Source organism: Hemiscyllium ocellatum, chromosome 9, assembly GCF_020745735.1.
Source record: "Hemiscyllium ocellatum isolate sHemOce1 chromosome 9, sHemOce1.pat.X.cur, whole genome shotgun sequence".
Classification (NCBI taxonomy): Eukaryota; Metazoa; Chordata; class Chondrichthyes; order Orectolobiformes; family Hemiscylliidae; genus Hemiscyllium; species Hemiscyllium ocellatum.
This window is the reverse complement of record NC_083409.1, coordinates 51,631,948-51,653,127: the sequence shown is the minus strand read 5'-3', so window position 1 is coordinate 51,653,127 and position 21,180 is coordinate 51,631,948. Positions and strand designations below refer to the sequence as shown.

The 21,180-nt window shown below is 39.4% G+C and overlaps 1 protein-coding gene across 1 annotated transcript in view; it reads right to left on the bottom strand.

The window, feature by feature from the left end:
• Positions 1–21,180, bottom strand: part of hmcn1 (hemicentin 1) — a 610,612-nt gene that overhangs the window by 249,649 nt on the left and 339,783 nt on the right. The window contains exons 32-38 of the mRNA XM_060830300.1: positions 20,866–21,150; positions 19,916–20,021; positions 15,980–16,149; positions 14,959–15,113; positions 12,669–12,792; positions 3,294–3,395; positions 1,159–1,335 (exon numbers count right to left, since the gene is read on the bottom strand). Coding sequence (XP_060686283.1) covers positions 1,159–1,335; positions 3,294–3,395; positions 12,669–12,792; positions 14,959–15,113; positions 15,980–16,149; positions 19,916–20,021; positions 20,866–21,150 — 1,119 coding nt within the window. The remainder of the gene's footprint in view (positions 1–1,158; positions 1,336–3,293; positions 3,396–12,668; positions 12,793–14,958; positions 15,114–15,979; positions 16,150–19,915; positions 20,022–20,865; positions 21,151–21,180) is intronic.

Sequence of the window (21,180 nt, the reverse complement as noted above, 5' to 3'; positions counted from 1 at the left end):
CTTATTACAGAGTGGGTCAATAACCGTTTAAAGCTGTAAGAGAACTGGCTAAATCTGCTGACAAATGCACTGCAATTAACTTTAAAACACTTTGAATTATTTGGTTTATTTGTATTGTCAAGCAGATATCTTTCAATAATATTCCCCAAAACTTATCTTATTTCTGGGGTTTGTGGTGCTGAATGGCTGTTGTTTGCTTTGATAAAGTTTTTGAAATTAATTGAGAGTAATTATGATTGTGTTATACTGAATTGGCATCCAGCATCAAAATTACCATCACTGTATATAAAATGCATTGAAATATTTTGAAATATGGTACTTGACTTTTCAGGTACAACTTTAAAGACAGAAAAATTATACCCTTGGCACGTTCAAAATAGTGGGCGGCATGGTGACACAGTGGTTAGCACTGCTGCCTCACAGCGCCTGAGATCCGGGTTCAATTACTGACTCAGGCGACTGACTGTGTGGAGTTTGCACGTTCTCCCTGTGCCTGCGTGGGTTTTCTCCAGGTTCTCCGGTTTCCTCCCACAGTCACAAAGATGTGCGGGTCAGGTGAATTGGCCATGCTAAATTGCCCGTAGTGTTAGGTAAGGAGTAAATGTAGGGGTATGGGTGGGTTGCGCTTCGGCGGGTTGGTGTGGACTTGTTGGGCCGAAGGGCCTGTTTCCACACTGTAAGTAATCTAGTAATCTAGTTACACAATGATCAAAACTGATTTCGCAGAGAGAGGCTATTCAGCTCTAGTTGATGATATTACCATAATCATCATGACAAAAATTAAATGGTCCTGTCCTTAATTAATATCCAACTTCTAATCTACCCATTTGAATTCAATGTAAAATAACTAAATTACAGCATGCTAAAACTCTATGTGTACATGAGGTATTCAGTGAGCAGTTTTTCAATCTAATGTAAAATTGGGATTTAAACATTTACAATTTAAATTCAAATTGCTTCTTGCTTCACTGAAAAGCTTCTGTTTACTTCATTACTTATGAAGATATGCAAGTTATAAAGTTTTTACTATGTTAATAGGTATAATGCATCTTACATATTTTAACACAGAAGGATATATTACAATTATTACTCACAGATCAATTACATTTGCAGCTTCATTTCATGAATATATGAAGTCTAACTTACAACATTACTCACCATAAACCCTCAAATCGTAGAATATCTCAGCAGAACCTGCTAAGTTGACAGCTGCACATTTGTACATGCCCCTGTCTGCTACTTGAGCACTGGCAATCTGCAGAAGCTGACCCCGATTCCGTATGGAAGCTGCCATGCTTGTGCTGATTGGCTGATTGTCTTTGTACCAAGTCACAGCTAGTATTCAGAAAAATAAAGACATTTTTAGAATTAACTCTGTTACTTTACAGCCTAAAATCATAACTGATTCAATATCTCAAAAGGATGGAACAAAATTTCCATTCACGGGATTTTTTGTGTCTCCATAGGATTATGTTGCAAAGTGGATGGCAAAAGTCTGGTGGGCTTGCAGTAGGGTGATATGCATATCACCTTCCCATCACTGCTGGAATTTTAACACCAGAGGGGAAATTGATAGTTGGCCCTCTGGCTCCCCAGGACAGTTGAGGCAGTTAAGTAGCCAATTCTGCACATTTCAGGGCTCTGTCCAATGCTTCTTGCGTTTTACCAGTGGTAGATGGGCACAGCCATGTGGTGAGATGGTCTGGTATATTCTGACCTCAGCGGTTCAGTGGAGGGACCTTTCTCTCTGATACTGTGTGGCCAGGGCCCTCATTGGAAAGAACTCCTCTGTCCTCAAACAATAGTCTTCTTTATGGGGCTTAAACGAGGAGTTTTGTTGAGCTCAATTTCCAGCCTTCATCAATTGTGGCTACATCACAGCATGAGGTCATCGAAGCCTGGGAGTAACCACAAAAGTGCTCCTGGTGACTGAAGAGCTGTCAGCCATCTGATAGGCCAGTAGGCCTTGGGGTTCAATACAATTGCTTAAAATGGTATGACTCTAAACTACTGGCAGTTAAATATCTGCTGCATCAAAAATGCAGTTGGGTCTTCCAGAACCTGCTGAGGCAGGGTTATCCCCAAATTTCCAAATGGTGTAGGACTACCAAACTATAAAGTTCTGACAAGGTATAAAACTCCTTCTTCCAGTTTTACTCATTCTTAGTAATTTCTTTCACATCATGTATGGAGAAAGTGAGGGCTATAGATGCTGGAGAGTCAGAGTTGAAAAGTGTGGCGCTGGATAAAGCACAGCAGATCAGGCAGCATCCGAGGAGTAGGAGAGTCAATGTTTCGGGCATAAGCCTTTCATCATCACATCATATATGCCAATTAACTATATACCTTTCACATTCTATATTTAAGCTCCCTACTATTCAGCTACCTTAACTACCTCCATGTGTGGTGCTTAATTCATCAACCAACTTTGCTAATCTGTATTCCCATCAACCTCAATTTTCTCCCCCTTAACCCTCCTCTTCTGAAGGTGCTGGGATGCATTTCTATGGACAATGGTGCTCATTGGCAAATCATTTCTAAGTCAAAGAGACCAGTATTGGTCGGACCCTTTAACTAAGCATCCACCAAGACTGACCGTGACCTATTCATCAGCTGGGATATCGCACAAGTAAATTATTTTGTGTGCATTTACAATGGTGGCACAAATAGCAACCTGAAAAAAATCCTCTATACACACGCACTAAGCTTGAGATCATCCCTGTTAAATAATGAGCATGGCACACAGTAAAGTTTGCATTTATTTGTCATAATTTTTTTTGGAGAGGGAAGTCCAAAGCTAAATTACATATGTGGGAAGGTGGTGGCATAGTCACTGGACAGTTATCCAGGACCCCAGGATAATCTTCTATGGACATGGGTTCAAATCCTACCATAGGAGTTAGTGAAATTTGAATTCAACAAAATTGTGGAATAAGAATAAGTAGCCTCATAGTGATGGACAGCAATTTTCATGAAATGGTATTGATCATTAATGTGGGAAGGAACCCTACCATCCCTATTCTAGATTCAAGGTAATATAATTACTCTTAACTACTTTCTGGGTGATTAGGAATAACTACTATATGGCAGCCTAGCCAGTGGCACCCAAATCTTGTGAACAAATAAAAAAAAATCAAAAAGACCTTCCTTAGAAATTATCTATTTTCCCATCAAGCAAATATTAAAATAAAGGCATGCAGTAAGATATGAACACAACAATTAAATCATATACCATTCATTCCATTCACCAAAAGGTACTCAGCAAATAGCTGCAAAGAGTTCTTCAGGCCTACCTGGTATTGGATTTCCTGATGCTTTGCATTTCAATTCTACTGGATTCCTAACAATCACTGTTTCATTTAGAGTTAGGCCTCCATCTTCAATGCTTGGAGGTTCTGCAAAGACAAATAATGGAAATTCTCATGGATAATGGTTCAGAAGAACTCACTGGCGCATGAGGTGGTTGAAGCGTCAGTGCAGTTAAAGGGAGGGCAATAACAGGGAAGAAGTAACATATAATGGGATGAAGCTCGTGTGGAATATAAACACCAACTTGACCAGATCTAGATCAGGAATGACCTAATTCTGAGCTGTGGTTCATACAAAATTTTATGCGAAGATATTAAATTATCTGGTATTTTTCCTTGAAAAGACTTACCAAATCTAATATTTTTCATAGCTAATTTTCTTTTTAATGGAATTATACAAAAAAACTTAAAGTCGTCTTAGATATTTTCTGGGGTTTAGTGATACAGGACACTCCCATAAGTGATCCCTACATCCTTTGTTCGGCATTCATTCATTCTATGTATTTTGATATGTTATATCCTGAGATGGGAACATCTTTGAGATCGGAGTTAGACATGAATTTGCTGGGGAGGTAACAGCAGATCTAACATTGATGCTGCTTTTAAAATGGAAAAGAATAATAACTTTTGGCAAGGAAGCGATACACTGCCAGTATAGTGAAACTCCAGCAATTTGTGGTACAAACAGCTTTGAGCTGGAGAGAGAGGAAAGAATATAATGAACGGGTCATGGTGTGGCTTTCTCTACTGCAGCAAATTCTAGGCTGCTACCATATTTGTTCATGTTTGCAGATGGTCCAAATACAGTCAAAACAAGATCAACTGTAAATTGTTAAGTTGCTTCAGTTTGTAAATTGCAAGTGAATGTGTAAAAGTCTTTTTATAGACAAAATTCAAATTATTTCACCTACTTTCATACCTACTTTTCACACCCCATAAATATATTTTAAAGAGCATGCAATCATGCTCTGGGTAGAGTATATTTGGGATAAAATGCAATATTGTACCAATGTGCTTCCCAGTTTGCTGTAGTCATATTACCTATACCATATGGCACTTACCGAGGACATCCATCTTGCAGCCAATTTCAAAAAAGTCCCAGTATAAGCCTGAATGTTGTCTTGAGGGCTCATAAGATGAGCGAACACAAGAACATTCAGAGCTATGAAGGATGCTTCAAATAACTGAAAGAAATTGAAGCACAACAAAGAAACAAGCCACAGCTGAAACAATTGGCAAGACAATGGCTGCAAATACCTTTCCCTTTCCTAGTACTGGTTGTAATGAAACTGATTTGAAGCAGAACTGAAAAATCTTTTCATGATCGTGGACAATCATATACTGCTGGGGACACAACGAAAGGAAAAAACGACATGTCAGTGTGTAGAAAGCATATTTTCACTTAAAGAAGCCTGATCACAAGTGTTTGACTAGATGAAAGCACAGAAAACATGTGTAAATAGCCACCACAGAGAGTCAGCTGAAAATTTTGACAAAACACTCTACATCATGTAGCAGGTTTTTTTTTTAGATTAGATTAGACTTACAGTGTGGAAACAGGCCCTTCGGCCCAACAAGTCCACACCAACCCGCCGAAGCGCAACCCACCCGTGCCCCTACATTTACCCCTTACCTAACACTACGGGCAATTTAGCATGGCCAATTCACCTGACCCGCACATCTTTGGACTGTGGGAGGAAACCGGAGCACCCGGAGGAAACCCACGCAGACACGGGGAGAACGTGCAAACTCCACACAGTCAGTCGCCTGAGTCGGGAATTGAACCCAGGTCTACAGGCGCTGTGAGGCAGCAGTGCTAACCACTGTGCCACCGTGCCACCCTTTTTCTTTAACAAGTCCACACCGACCCGCCGAAGCGCAACCCACCCGTACCCCTACATTTTACCCCTTACCTAACACTACGGGCAATTTAGCATGGCCAATTCACCTGACCCGCACATCTTTGGACTGTGGGAGGAAACCGGAGCACCCGGAGGAAACCCACGCAGACACGGGGAGAACGTGCAAACTCCACACAGTCAGTCGCCTGAGTCGGGAATTGAACCCAGGTCTACAGGCGCTGTGAGGCAGCAGTGCTAACCACTGTGCCACTGTGCCGCCCGCAAGGTTGGTTCAATCAGGTTAGTATGAGGTGAATGGTTTGTGACTATTGGAATGATGACTGCAGAAAGAAAACATCAAGTCAATGTCAGATTAACACCAATGTGTCATGTAACATCACAACCTTGTACAATGGAACTCAACATGGCGATTGAAAAATGAAGCCCTTGAAAGTAAGGTTGAGGCTATATGATGGCACCATACTTGTATCGAGAGGACAGATTAATCAGAATCCAATGCACCGGTCATAAAAAAAGACCAGGAGCTCCAGATCATAGGCAGCAAGCAAAAGCCAATCATTTCAGTTGGAGCAAGTCTACAGCTTGAACTGGTAATGCTCAACATACGAAATTACAGCACATTAAACTATTGATGATAGAAGCATTGCTGGAAAAGTGAAATTATGGATGCAATCTCAGAGGATTGGGTGACATGGTCTGAAGTGAGAGAAGAGGCAGAATTGGGTGAGAAGTCCAGCAAGGTGTATCTTGTAATGGAGACTATTTCGCTCCATCTTTTATTCATTTCACAAGTAGTGTGGTGAGATTCTCGCTGGGTGCTGCATGTTGCCGATTGACATTGGTTAACTCTTGTTGATGGCTCAAAATACTTCATTAATATTCTGGTTGCAATCTTACCACACTCCCAAAATTCTATTCATTGTGAAAATCCAACATGGAAACTTGAGCAGCTGTGTGGCAGGCTGAATTCACTGCATGGTCCAATGACTGCATGTTGGACACCGAGCACCAAAGTCTTGGGACACACTCCATGAGCATCAGTCATACACACCTCACCTCTATAGACTTTGGTATCTCATATTTTCCAGCCTTGAAAAAACATGATTACTACATTTCCAGTCCACTTACAGAATGCTTCTGTACTTCAAGGCTTAACATTGGAATAAATGGGCAACAGGTGTGACGTTGCTGCAAGGTCACTGCGCTCAGGATATGGACCCAGCTCATAGACCAGACCAGACTGCAGCTCCAGACTCTTCACTCTGTGGACAGGTGGGCCACCCAAAATAATGAATTTATGATGGAAAGGAATTCACTTACTATGGAGTTACAAAAGATGGATAACGATTAGAGCATGCTGAGAAATAGAACGCAGCCTTGACCAAAGTGACTGTGCTAATCCACATGTTGCAGAATCCAGACAGGCTACAGCTTCCACAGATGGTTTGTAAACAAACTTGACGGCAGCAGAACCTGCAATACCCACCTGAATTTGGATGTGAATGGGACAATGGAATGTCACCGTCAGGACAATCAGGAGCATCAAGTCACTTGCTAGACAGGGAGGCGCCTCACACCCTGATTTGGAGGAAGCTATGTGCACCGAGCACCTACCATAATGGGCACCTAAGGGCCACCCTGCCATCAATGTCCCAACACCTGGTTGGATCTGACTGATAAAGGGTAATTGAACCTGCTCAATCCATTGGCAGATCCTCAAGATCCTCTCAAAAGGAGAGGACTGACAAGGATAAGAATTGCCTCAAAACCCTACTCAGTGTGGTCTTCTCTTTTGGTGGTTATTCTCGAATTACATCTCCAAGACCATCAGAAGAAGACGACAACACCACCACATGGAGCCAGACCAAGTTCTAGTGTGGTGGTATATGATCATACAAAGTCTCGCATAAGATAGGTTATAACATAACTTATTATTCTAATATTAATTATGTTCAATAAAGGAATATTATTTTTTATAAGAGTCGGCTCACAGTTCTTTTGCTGAATATAAGAACTTAAACACACTGTGTGGCAGATACAACATATCAGTATCAGAGTATTTACCCACCAAGCTTAGCTTGGTGGTGACAGCATCCTTGCTGAGCCTTTTTGTGCTTTGTCCCTTCACCCAGAGATACTGTGTTCATGTTATTACTGTTCTGCCATATCACTTAACCCCGATACAAAGCAAAAGGTCAGTGGGCCTGACTCAAGTCAAGGGGGATGGCCTTTTCTCACAGAATGCTGGCACAGTAATGCAAGAGCAGTCTCCAATATTAAGCACTTAAGAGGTGAGGAGTCGAATGGCAGATTGTACAACCCCTGTCTTAACTCCTTCTACTTGACCAGAGGTTTGATACGCGTGAGGTAAGGGAGAGAAGATGATGCCCTTATGCTAGTGGAGTGGAGCATTTCATTAACTTCCTTTATACAATGCTGTGCACTCCTTCATACAGCTTTTAATGTTACCACCAGAGGTGGTGACCTCTAACCAAGCTAGCATTGTCTGGTATCACTGCCTCAATTACTGGTCTTAGGGGAAGAGGATGACCCATGTATACACCATCATGTCCAACATGGAGCTTCAGCATCAATTTCCTTTTTTCAGCCATCTCTCCCAAATCCCCAATACTAAGTATGACAGCTGCCAACACTCCTCCTGCCATAGGGTTGGAAATGGCAGGTTTGCTAAGATTTGGCATGGAAATTTACTCAGCCTCATGGTTAGAATCCCTGCAACAAGCTCAATGCACTTGCACTTGGCTATAAAATTGTAAAATTCTGCCTGATGTGTTTACAGGTTTAGGATATTAGCATATGACGAGGGAGGTTCCAGTTTCCTTCAAGCTCAGCCTAGAAGACAGGCAGAGGAGTACGGACTAATCAAGCAAGTGATGAATCCAATAGAATGGATTAGCAGCGTGGTAGCTGTGAAACAACCTGGAAAATCAAGATTTTGTATTAGTCCAAAGGGTCTAATTAAAGAACTGAAGAAACCTCACTACTGCAAGCCAAACATTAATGGAATTTTGCAACAACTTGTAAACATAATCCTCATTACACTTGATATGAAGGATGTTAATGGATGAAAGCAATAGTTTTCTAATTACATTCTGGATGCCTTACACGAGGTACAGATAGTCGTTTGATATTTCCAAGACACCAGAGAAATACAAATGCAGCCAACACGAGATAAATCGTGATCTTCCTGGGAGTAGAAACTATAGTGGGTGATTTTCTTGTCTATGGATGTGGAGACACAACAGAAGAAGCCATTGTTGACTATGATCACAATCTAGTGTGAGTGTTGGACAGAAATCATCTGAAGGTGAACAAGGAAAATTTGCAATTGAAAATCTCTGATATCCAAATCCTAAAAAGGTAAAGTTATAGCTAACAGATATAAAAGCAATGCTGAATTTATTAACTACTTAGCCAAATTCTTGGATAATTTGTCTTTGAAGTGTGATCTAAAATGTCAACTCACTGATCAGAACCTGTAATGATATTAGAGCACAGAACAAGAAGCAGCATTCACTAAAATCAAACAACTTGTGAAAGCTGCACTAGTGTTGAAATGATAGTCACCTTGCAGCATGTCATCACAAGAAAGGACTTGGAGGATTCTTAACGTAACAAGAAGAACTAGTTATATTTGTGCCTAGGGTGTTAACACAAATAATACCTGTTCACATTGAGAAAGTGTACTTGTCCATTGTCTTTGCCTGTGGACATTTTCATCAATATCACTTTGGAAGAGATAAAATGGGTAATTGGAGCTGAGTCCACAAAAATATCAGCTATGAACGGTAGAGCAAGCTCAAGGGGCCAAATGGCCTACTTCTTCTCCAATTTCTTATGTTCTTATTAAAGTTGCAGTCAAAACCAACTGGAAGATTGTCAAAACCATTCCCTCAAGACACTACCAAGTGCTCCAAACTGCTTGCAAAGAATATTGCTCCAATTACAGAGGTACCATCAAGGCATGCAATACAATCAAGGGAAACAGATGTAATTTGCTGCCATATTGTCAATAGCAGTGTTGACTCAAGAAAGTAAAGATGCTTTGAAATCCAGTGAGAAGCAGCAACTCAACATGCACAAGAATTAATTAACCCAACAGAGACATTGAAAATATAACAGGCAGGTAGTTTGCTTAAATCAAGTAAACTGCTCAACAATATACAATGATCCAAGTGTTGCAAGAAGTAGTGATGAAATGGCGACCTGAAACCATCAAGGACACAATTGTGTGAAAAGAAGTATTGGACATGTGGAAATGAACTGACAGCCCAAGACAAGCATATTGTACAGAGGAATTAGAGTTATTATCCCCAAGGAGTTGAGAGGAGTAGTGTTAAAGTACATCCATGCAAGAATTGAGTCAAGTCTGAGTAAGAAAGAGATGGGATCTACTGGCCAAACATGAGCAATGAGATCAAGGAGTACATCATCCAGTGCAATGCTTGTAATGAGAACCAAGTTAAGCAAGTTAGAGAACCAGTGATGACATATAACATCCAGACAGACAGGATGAAGGTAGGAGTGGACCTCTTCACTCCCACAGGAACTGATTATCTTGTCACTGATGACTACAATTCTGATGACTGGAAGGTGGAATAGCTGACTTGAACCACTACCGGTGAGACACAATGATGAAGGCACAATTACGGAATTCCCAACAATGTGATCAATGAAAATGACTCTCAGTTCGTAAGTGAAGAATTCAGGTACTTCATGATGGATTGGGAAAGGCTGAAGTGACTGTGACATTTGCCAAAAGAATAATAAAAAAAAACAACAAATATAGCAAAGCACAGATGTATGCAATGAAATCCTGGAATGGAGAAACAGCTGTTGAAGGCATGGAAAGGAGCCCAGTACAACGACTGACATCATTTCCAAGCTAGAATCACTGACAGGCATGAATAGCAGAATCAAAGCGAAATGGCAGAATTCATCACTGGAGAAACAGTCAGCGTGCAAAACTTGGATGTTCTCAAAAAGAGTCAGCCTAAGTGCAACACTCAGGATCTCCCATACAACAGTTGTCACCTCAATTATATGTGGTAGAAGTGAATAACATACTTTCACAACCATAGTCACAGACAGGAGAAGCTGTTTCTCAACTGGAGGGGGCAATTACAGCATGTGCACAAGCCACAGAACAACCATCAATCCCAGTGGTCCACAGTATTCCAAGGAAGGAAATGGAAAAAAACAAAAAGGTAACAACAAACTACATTCCCGAGGAAAGGAACATTAATCAGATGAATAGCTAACGATAATGTGCACACACATATACATAAGAGATCAGTATAATTAAAAGGTTATACGATATTTACACAAAGTTGAATGAGAATAGTTATATACATACTGTGTAACTTGATTAATTCTCAATGTAAGTTATAGAGTCACAGAGATATACAGCATGGAAACAGACCCTTTGGTCCAACTTGTCCATGCTGACCAGATATCCCAACCCAATCTAGTCCCATCTGCCAGCACCCAGCCCAATTCCCTCCAAACACTTCCTATTCATATACCCATCCAAATGCCTCTTAAATGTTGCAATTGTCCCAGCCTCCACCACTTCCTCTGGCAGCTCATTCCATACACGTACCACCCTCTGTGTGAAAAGGTTGCCTCGTAGGTCTCTTACATCTTTCCCCTCTCACCCTAAACCTATACCCTCTAGTTCTGGACTCCCTGACCCCAGGGAAAAGACTTTGCCTATTTACCCTATCCATGCCCCTCATAATTTTGTAAACATACACAATTTTTTTACATGAAAGGGGAATATTTGGAACAAAATGTATTACTATACCAATATGCCTGGTAATATGGCATGGTCATGTGAACTTTACAATGATGCACTGACTGGGAACATCCACCTTGCAGACAGTTTCAGTAAAATCACAGTATATGTGAGATTCATGTTTTGAGAGCTCATAACTGAGAGTGAACTATATTTGATTTTTGTCCATTTTATAATGGAAAAGCACCAAGTTTAAATGGATCTTTCAGACGAGGTAACAGACATTATAAAGGCCTTTCTTGTCTTCCTTTCAACAAGTTATTCCACATAATCCATATTTACAATTTTTCACATCCTCCTGGACAGGTAATTAGCAGATAACCTCTTATGCCCACTGTCTTCTTAACCTTCTGGCCTCACAAACTAAGTTTTCCATTTGATTTGACTCCCATTTACCTTATTCATTCTCTGGGTTTAAATTTAATTAATTGTCTTAGTTGAAGGGATATAAGAGCAGCAACTTTCTACAGACTTCCTACTCTGTGAAGTTTTTATATGTCTGCTGGATTTTGAAACAAACTTAATTCCTTTGGAACTGGCCTTTATTTTAGGAGTGTTACTCAAAGGTAAGTGAACTAAGGTCTTATTTGGGGGTTAATGTCAAAAATCACAAAATGTTCCAAGGATTAAATATGAATCATAAAATATATTGCTTGAGGCCAAATGTCAGTAAATAAACTGTTACACTTGAGAAATTTGGTTAAATCTCCACTACATACATTTCTAGTACCGAGTATTTCATTACCTGCTGAGGTTTTGTAAGATGAAACATATTTGTAACAAAACTTAATTTACCTCTGTACTTAAATTCCATTAAATAACAACTTGCATTTATAAAGAAAATTTAATGCAGTAAATTCTTTCAAGATGCTTCACAGGAATAGAATTAAACACTGAGTTCCTTAAAGAAGGACAAAGCACTGGAGAGACTTAATATCCAAGCTGCCAGTGATTAAAGTTGGAAATGCACAAAAAGCCAGACTTAGAGGAGTGGATGTGATTTGGAGATGCTGGTGTTGAACTGGGGTGTACAAAGTTAAAAATCACACAACACCAGGTTATAGTCCAACATGTTTAATTGGAAGCACATTAGCTTTCGGAGCGCAGCTCCTTCATCACCTGATGAAGGAGCGCCACTCCGAAAGCTAGTATGCTTCCAATTAAACCTGTTGGACTATAACCTGGTGTTGTGTGATTTTTAACTTTGGAGGAGTGGAGATCTTATAGTGCTGCAGGAGGTTACAAATAGATGTAGGACACCTCCAGTGGAGTGTTGGAAGACTCCAACTGTCTCTCTCATTTTATGCCATTCCTCAATTTTTCCAAGGACAGATGTATTTTCTGCATTATTCAGGTACTTGCCCCAACTATAAAGCACATCCCTTTTGACAAATTTAATGCTTTAACTGCTTTAATGCAGTGCAAACCAGCTAAAATTAATCCATAGTGGTTATGACTTTGCACCCCTCAATGGATTTTAGGATCTGGTCAGTACTGAGTTACACACAAAAATCATTCTAATTAGGAGGCAGAATTATACTGGTGCACTGTTAATGCACGTAGTACAGTATAATTAAAATAATACTTTTCAAATATATTTTTTGGCGTACTTCTTTAAATTTGATATGGTCTTATTTCATTGTGTTTATTTCAGTGTTTATTGTCATTAAACAATCTTACCATGTACATAGAGTCTGATGTGTCGCTGTGCTTCTCCAGCTGAATTAGTTGCGACACAGGAGTATTGGCCTGCATCCTCCAGCAAGGCATTCACAATCTGCAGCATGCGACCTGCGGACTCCAGCTACAAAGATACAGTAATATGCTGAAATATTGTGAACAAGCTACACTTACTGCAAGTTTGGTTTATAAAGCACATTTATATATTTTAAAATTCCCTGGTTTTAAACCACTTCCATATTTTAGCCCTTCCCTTAGGTCAAATCACCCAAATTTAATCCATCTTTCCTCAGCTATGGAAACAAAAAATAATTCACTCCCAGTTTGAACTGCAAAGCCTCGGAAGGCATGATGTTTGAAATTTTGTAAGGAAAGAATTAGTGTTTTTATGACCATTTTGAATTTTAAGGGAACTTTCAAAAAGGGTTAAGTCAAAAATAGGAATAACTAAAATTATGGGGTGATATTAATCTATCTCAGTTGAGAGGAGCTAATAAATTAGGTTTTACCACAATAAATGTTTGCATTCCCAATGACTTCAACAAAGTGAAATCCATTGATATCAATGAAATGTAAAGTCAGATATAAAACAGGTGGTCAATCTGGTTCTGTAAAATTCCTGCAGGTGGATAGGATGAATTTTAAATCTGTACGTTTTACAAGAATACATAGAGGAGATTGAAAAGCCATTTCAACTTGGAAGCACATGGAATAGGGTTGAACACCCTTCATTAGTCTCAGTTGACTTTAACGGAAAGTAAAAGCAGATGGAGTAAAAAACCAGCACTGCACTCAGTCTAGCCAGTGCCCCTACTTATGGGTTAGGTTAAAATTGCTTATTAATTGGCTTCTTTACATTGAAAGAAGAAAGGATGCCTTAAAGAGTGGTTAAAATGGCATAATGTTAAATCCAGAAGAGTAGTTCTGCATGAAGTAAAGTTGGTCTCGATACAATCTAGTGACTGGTGTCAGACGTAACATAAGAATAAAGAACTCTACAAAGGAAACAAATTTTGGGTAGACTAACTAAAAAAAAAAGATTGGATGGATGATCTTGAATACGTTAAAAATGTTCCTAATGTTTATAACATCTTTATCTTGTGATCAATTCAGCTACCTGCCCCAACCATAACGTACATCCCCTTTCAACAGACTTAAAATGTACCTACTTTAATGCAGTGCAAACCAGCTAAATTAAACCAAAGTGGCTATGGTTTTGTGCCCCTCTATGGATTTTAGGATCTGGTCAGTACTGAATTACACACAGAAATCATCTTGAAAAAAAATGACAACAATTAATTTGTTTTTAATTAATTAATTAACTGAGGCTTTCCATTCAACAGAGTGATCACATGTAGCTCAAGAACTGAGAAATCAAAGGTTCCAGAAACAACCAGAGGCTCAAGCTGAGTTGATGTTTGTAGAAAAAAAACTGAGGTTTTTAAAATATTGTAAATTAATTTGTTTGATTTAGGACTAATGTAAATACTTCACTATTCTGAGATTAGTCAGGCATTCTATTAGCAAATACAAACTAGGACTGAAATTGTCAAGGAGATGGAGAGGGAACAATGAAAGTATAACAGCTAGAAAATCCAAAACTATGGATTTTCCAGTTGTTTTGTTGAAGATAACAGAAAATTATCTAACATTTAATTTCAGCAAAATATTTAGCAAACTACTACAGGTAGTGGAATTGACAGGCTAATTTTTCCTGGATTTGTTGTGGCTGGCTTGGTAGTTGTGTTATCAGGAAAATTGTGGGAAGGGTGGATGCTATGTAGAGATGGCTTTCCAAGGCAATCCAGCTGTTGTTGTGCCTTCCAAGGAGCTATTGGGAACAGAATTGACTGCACACCTCATGAAGTCAGGAAGCAATTAACATCAGAAGGGGTTCAATCAGGGATTATTTTGCAGCATAGCTGGTCAGGGCAGGGGTAGATAGGGTTTGATTGTTGAAGAGGTTGCAAGTAGGGACAGGCAGGGATGATGCTGATTTCATACCCACTCAGAGATATGAGCATGAGCCTACATCTCCAGTGCGACTTTGAGGAAGTGTTGTTCTATTGGACGTGATAAATTTAAGATGAAATATGCACAAAAGCATGAACTTTTTTTATTTCTATACTTACTTCGCTAAAACTTGGGATAAAGTTTTGTTCTCCCTCCACTAAGGTACAGTTGGAACTTCAAATTCCTTGCCAATTGACTATTCTTCAGGCATGATTCTAGAGAATAGTTAAAATATTTTAATGCCTGTAATGTGTTACATGCATTTCAGTGAACATACCTTAATGTTTCCTCCTGCTGTGTTTATTGGACGTCCATCTTTGAGCCAGGTAATGGCAGGATATGGAATGCCATTGGCTACACACTGCAAGTTTATAGTTTTATGGACAACTACTGTTCGTTCAGAAGGTCCTGTTGATCTAATTGTTGGTGAAACTGCATTGATGTGGGGAAAAAAAATCAATTTTCATCAAAATGTAAATGAACTTTCAGCTGCCAAAATCTGATAGAAAACTAACTGACTCTGAACAATTAATTCTCAGGAAGATCTTGTCTTGCCACATGAACAGTCACAGAAAGTAAAAGGTGGTTGGTGGGAAATGGAACACTGCAATGCGAAAAAAAAAACTTGAGGTCAATTTTTTTTCAGAAAGAATGCCAACTGATAATCATTAGGAATTTATTTCTTAAAAAAGGCTTCTGATTTAACTTTATTAAAGAAAATATAGTTCATCAAATGCAGATTCAGAATTATGCAGACAACAGATTGTTCACTGTGGCTAGGTCATTTGTTATACACTCAACAGATGTTGAGTACTTGGTCATAGAATCATAGAGATGTACAGCATGGAAACAGACCCTTTGGTCCAACCTGTCCATGCTGACCAGATATCCCAACCCAATCTAGTCCCACCAGCCAGCAACTGGCCCATATCTCTCCAAATCCTTCCAATTCATACACCCATTCAAATGCCTCTTAAATGTTGCAATTGTACCAGCCTCCGCCACAACCTCTGGCAGCTCATTCCATACACGTATCACCCTCTGTGTGAAAAGGTTGCCCCTCAGGTCTCTTTTATATCTTTCCCCGCTCACCCTATTGTACAGCTTCATGGTGAATCTGAGCTCAGTTCCTTCATATCATTAATTGAACAATTTGCAACACTACCAGAGGCCAGGGAGATAGCTCCAATTACCCATCAGCTCAGTGCTGTCCTTTAAGCATTACACTGAGTGTAGAGTAAATTAAAATTAAGAAAAACAAAAGCATTTTAACAATCAGATCTGGATTTGCAAGTTACCCTGTACTATGACATTGAATTCCCGCTGTTGACTGCCAGCTTCATTTGTAGCTACACATTGGTATCTGCCTGTATCAGAGACTTGAGTTTGAGAGATGATTAACTTCTGGCCATTAGCTAAGATTTGAACACCAGCCATTGTTTTAATAGGTTGTCCATCCTTTAGCCACCTATAATAAAAACATGATTTTTAAAAATTAACTATATAATGTCCAAATATTTATTTTCAGTGCATGTAATAACAAACTACCTTTAAAACTGTAATGTACAAAACCATACAACTTACTCAAAAAATATGTTACCTGCATTTGAATTTTGCATATATACTTTCATCAGAATTGAACTTCTACAAATATAAGGACATAAGAAATAGGACTAGGAATAAACGAACTTCTACATCAATTTCACTTATCCCCACTATCCCTTAAGCTTTCCATTTCCCTCACTTGGCAAAACATTCAGTCTCAATGTTGAAAAAAACACATTAAATCAGCATTTGAAGCTCTCTGGGTTAGATAATTCCAAAATGTAAACTGGGCAATTTATTTTCAAAAAATACTTTCCTTTGGAAAAAAGATATGACAGTGGCCTTCACATGTTTTCTTAAACTGCTCATTAGTATTCCCATTTGTGTGGAATTGGTGTATAACAGTCATAAGTTTCATTGTTGGAAGCATCAATGCAGTTTTTATAGCTCAGCATCCATTTTTCAAAAGCAGATAGGAGACACAGGCAAGATTCTAGGTTACTGAGGAACATGTTTTGAAAATGCAGTTTGCTAAGAATATGGCAACTTTAATCCAATGTGCCTACTATAGATTACAGCAGCTCACTATAAGTCATAAGCAGTCAAGCACCTCCCATGATGGTAGCATGGTGGTTCAACAGTTAGCACTACTACCTCACAGCGCCAAGGACCTGATTTGATTCTATCCTCAGCTGACTGTCTGTGTGGAGTTTGCATATTATCCCAGTGTCTGAGTGGTCTTCTTCCAGGTACTTCTGTTTCCTCCCACAGGCCAAAGATGTTCAGGTTACGTGGTTTGGCCATGCTACATTGACCAAAGTGTCCAAGGATGTGCAAGCTAGGTGGACTAGCCTTGGGAAATGCAGGGTAGGGAGGGTGGATCTGAGTGAGCGCGTCAGTGTAGATTTTATGGGCTGGATGGCCTGCTTCCACGATGTAAGGATCCTATGGTGATCCAAGGCATCAGGTGACAGCTATCAACAGTTAAATGACCTCCATTTACAGCCCTACTGCCCTCGAGGACCAAACCTGGTCAAATAATGTCACACAATCCTGGATAAAGAACTGAGGAGTCCACCTCTAGATCTCAATGGGATCAGACGTATAATTTCTTGCTCCTGATTGCATGGTTAGACATTATCACTAAGACAAATTTAACCTGCACCTATTGCTTACCATATAATAAATTAGCTTTTATTGTTAAAAGTACCTCTCTTTTCATGACTCACCAGTGGTTCACCCTCTATAAGTGCTCATCAACAGACTCCTAAATCCAGTATAGAAAGGAGAATGGGTGACAACACACTAACCCAAACACAAGTTGTCACTGGTTTATTCTGCAAACATGACACCCACCATCTTGGGAGCTAATGTGGATAATGTACTCGAGAATCATCAGTTCCAGTAAGTCGTCAAACCACCATCTCTATTGATGTCAACTGCGCCCAATGGCTGTTTGGGTGTCAGTAAGCTCAGATGGCTGGCTTGCAATACAGAGTAATGCCAACAACATGGGTTCAGTTTCTGTACCAGCTGAGGTTACCCTGAAGCAGTCTCCTTCTCAGCCTCGTTCCTCACCTGAAATGTGGTGAGCCTAAGGTTAAGCCATCACCAGTCACCTCTGTCTAATGAGAGAGCAGCCCTATGGTCCAGTAGGACCATGACCACTTTACCTTTTAACCAATATGTAAAAATATTTAGTTTAACATAACAAAAGGATGGCGATGTCTTTGTTACTGTTTAATTTTCTAATGGTGAGATTCCACTTTTATGGTTTCTATTACCACCATCACTAATTTTGTGATCAAGTATTTGCAAATAAGATCATAAGGCCAGCAGACCATTTGAGTCTGCTTTGCTACTCACTGAAATTATGGCTGATCTGATAATTCTCAGTTTCACTTTCCTGCCTTTCCCCCAACCTCTTGACACCTTTACTGATTAAAAATCTATCAGAACAACCCAGTCTGGACAGCTCTATGCAGTAAAAAATTCTACATCTTAACCACTGTCAGAGAAAAACAAAAATCATTATCTCTGTCTTAAAAGGGCAACCCCTTAATTGAGATTATTCTCTCAGAACCTCAGCTCTCCCACAAGTGGAAAAAAATATCTCCTATCAAGCCAGGAATTGGATATGTTTCTAAAAGATCATCTCTTGTTTTTCTCTGCTTTGATGAGTAAAGACCCAACTTACTCAACCTTCCCTTGTAAGAATATCCCTCCATATCCAGGATCAATTTGGTCAATGTTCTATAGACTGCCTCCAATATTAACATATTTATATTTCTATTCCATTAGTTACAGGTTGCCATCCTGAAAAACACTCCCTTATACTGAATGTTGGTCTTATATTAGTTAGTCAATCCTTTATCCATAATAATAGATCAACCTCAACCCCATAGGGTTGTATCTTACTAAGTAACCTTATACACAGTAACTTATCAAAACCTTTTGGAAAACCAATATATTCTACTGGTCCCACTTTATCTATTCTGATTTTTACCTCCCCAAATAACTATAAAAATTTGTCAGCTCTGATAGCCCCTTCACAAGACCATGCTGATTCTGCTCAATTATGTTATGCATTTCTATATGCTCTGCTGTTGTATCCTTTACAATAGACTTTAACATATTCCCAATGACTGGTGTTGGGGAGGGGATGGCTTAGTAATATAATCACTGGACTGTTAATCTAGAGACAGAGTGAAGACTGCAGATGCTGGAGATCAGAGTCGAAAAGTGTGGTGCTGGAAAAGCACAGCCAGTCAGGCAGCATCCGATGAGCAGGAGAGACGATGTTTCAAGCATAAGCTCTTCATCAGCTCTTCATGATGAGGAGCTTATGCTCGAAACATCAACTTTCCTTTTCCTTAGATGCTGCCTGACCGGCTGTGCTTTTCCAGCACCACACTTTTCAACCCTGTTAATCCAGAGACCCAGGAATATTCCTGGGACATGGGTTCAAATCCCACTGTGGCAGATGGTGGAATTTGAATTCAATAGCAGAGAAATCTGGAATTAGGAGTCTAATGATAACCATGATTCCATTATTGATTATCAGGAAAAACTCATCTGGTTCACTAATGCCTTTTAGGGAAGGAAACTGCCATCCTTACCTGGTCTGGCTTACATGTGACTCCAGACCCACAACAACATGGTTGACTCTTAACTGCCCTCTACCCAGCTGGATTAAAAACCATTAAGTTAACTGACCTATTGTTTCCTGTCTCCATCACTTTCTGAATAAGAGTTACGTTGGCAGTTTTCCGATTGTCTGGGACTTTTCCATAATTTTTGGAAGATTATCATCAGTGCATCCATCATCTCTGTAGCTACTTCCTATACTATCTTAAGGTTCCATACATCAGGTCCAGGGAGCGTTTCAATATTTAGGCTGATTAGTTTCTCTAGAACGTTTTTTTCCTTGTAATAACGGTTGTATTCATTTCCTCCCTTGATTTTATCCCTTGATTATTTTGTATTTTTAGAATGCTATTAATGTCGTCTACTGTGAAGACCGATGGAAAGTATGAATTCAACTTTTTTACCATTCCCTGCTCCCAATGATTATTCCCCCAACTTCATTCTCGAAGAGACCTACATTCACCTCGGACTCACTCTTCCTTTTCCTGTACTGAAAGAAGCTGTGTCTGTTTTTGCATTCCTTGCTATTGCTAAAGTCTTACATGATATTTGGAGGAGGAGTTCCTGTTGCATCACACTTCAGTTCCAGTGGATTTTGGATAACCACGGTGGTGTCTGTAGCATCATTTCCTTCTATATTTGGTGGCACTGTACAAATGGAGAAAAAAGAGCTTTGTGCATCTAAGTCACATAGATAGTGCCGTGCAAAATAAACAGTCAACTAAAACTCATTTTTGAAATGCTATCTACATTCCATGAGTGCAGCAGAATAATACAACATACCGTTCTTTGTTCATTCTGTAATTCCATCTATACATTCCATAAATAAACATTACCATCCATTTTACCTTCTGTTAATACTATGTGTCCATTTCTATATTTAAACTGTTGATATTTTCTTACCCATAAAAAAACAGCTGACATCATTCTTTGCAATCAATCTATCCGGATTATAAAGGAGAGTAAATGTAAAAACATAACAGTTCGTGTTCAAAATACGCTTTGTACAATAAGGAAGAATTTGATTTGGCCAAATGTCTGCACAATTTCCTACTATAGGCCTCAAAGGGTGAGCAAAAGAATAACTTTTTCCTTAACAGAATTTACGTCCACAGTATAAATAACATTGAAAATGGCTTTAGTGCTAATGCACAAATGTGGAGATATCTTAATATACATTTTAAGGAAGATCAAATGAAAAATGTTTCGCTTAATTTATATGCCAATATTAATATTTGTGAGAATTTTAACTGTGTGAAAGATAGATCAAAGCATCTTTAAATACTAAGCTGGCTGAATAAGACCAAAATCTTCCAACAATAGGTTTCCTGCAATGATGAGACAGATGTTCACCCTAAGTGGTATGACTAATTTCATGCTTGCAGAGTGTATCAGGCTAGAGTTCAATCCCTATCACTGACTGCTTTCATGGTGGCATTTTGATAGTAGTGGGAACTGTAGAATTAGTCCATAAATTCTTTTATCTTCTTACCCAAAACATCAACGGTGTATTCTATTTTGCTTTCTCCAGAAATACTGCTCGCCACGCAAACGTATCCACCAGCATTGGGTACAGCTGCATTAAGGATTTCTAACTTTCTGCCTCCCTGAAGGACACGGATGTTATCACTAGGTTTCACTGGTACTCCGTCCTTCAACCAAGTGAGAACAGGAGAGGGATAACCAGATGCTTCGCATTGCAGAACCACCGAGCTACTGGCAGACACCTTCTTATGCAGAGGACCATTGGGACCTCCCCCTTCAATGTGAGGAGGAACTGGAAAATAAATTTAAATATCAGAATAAA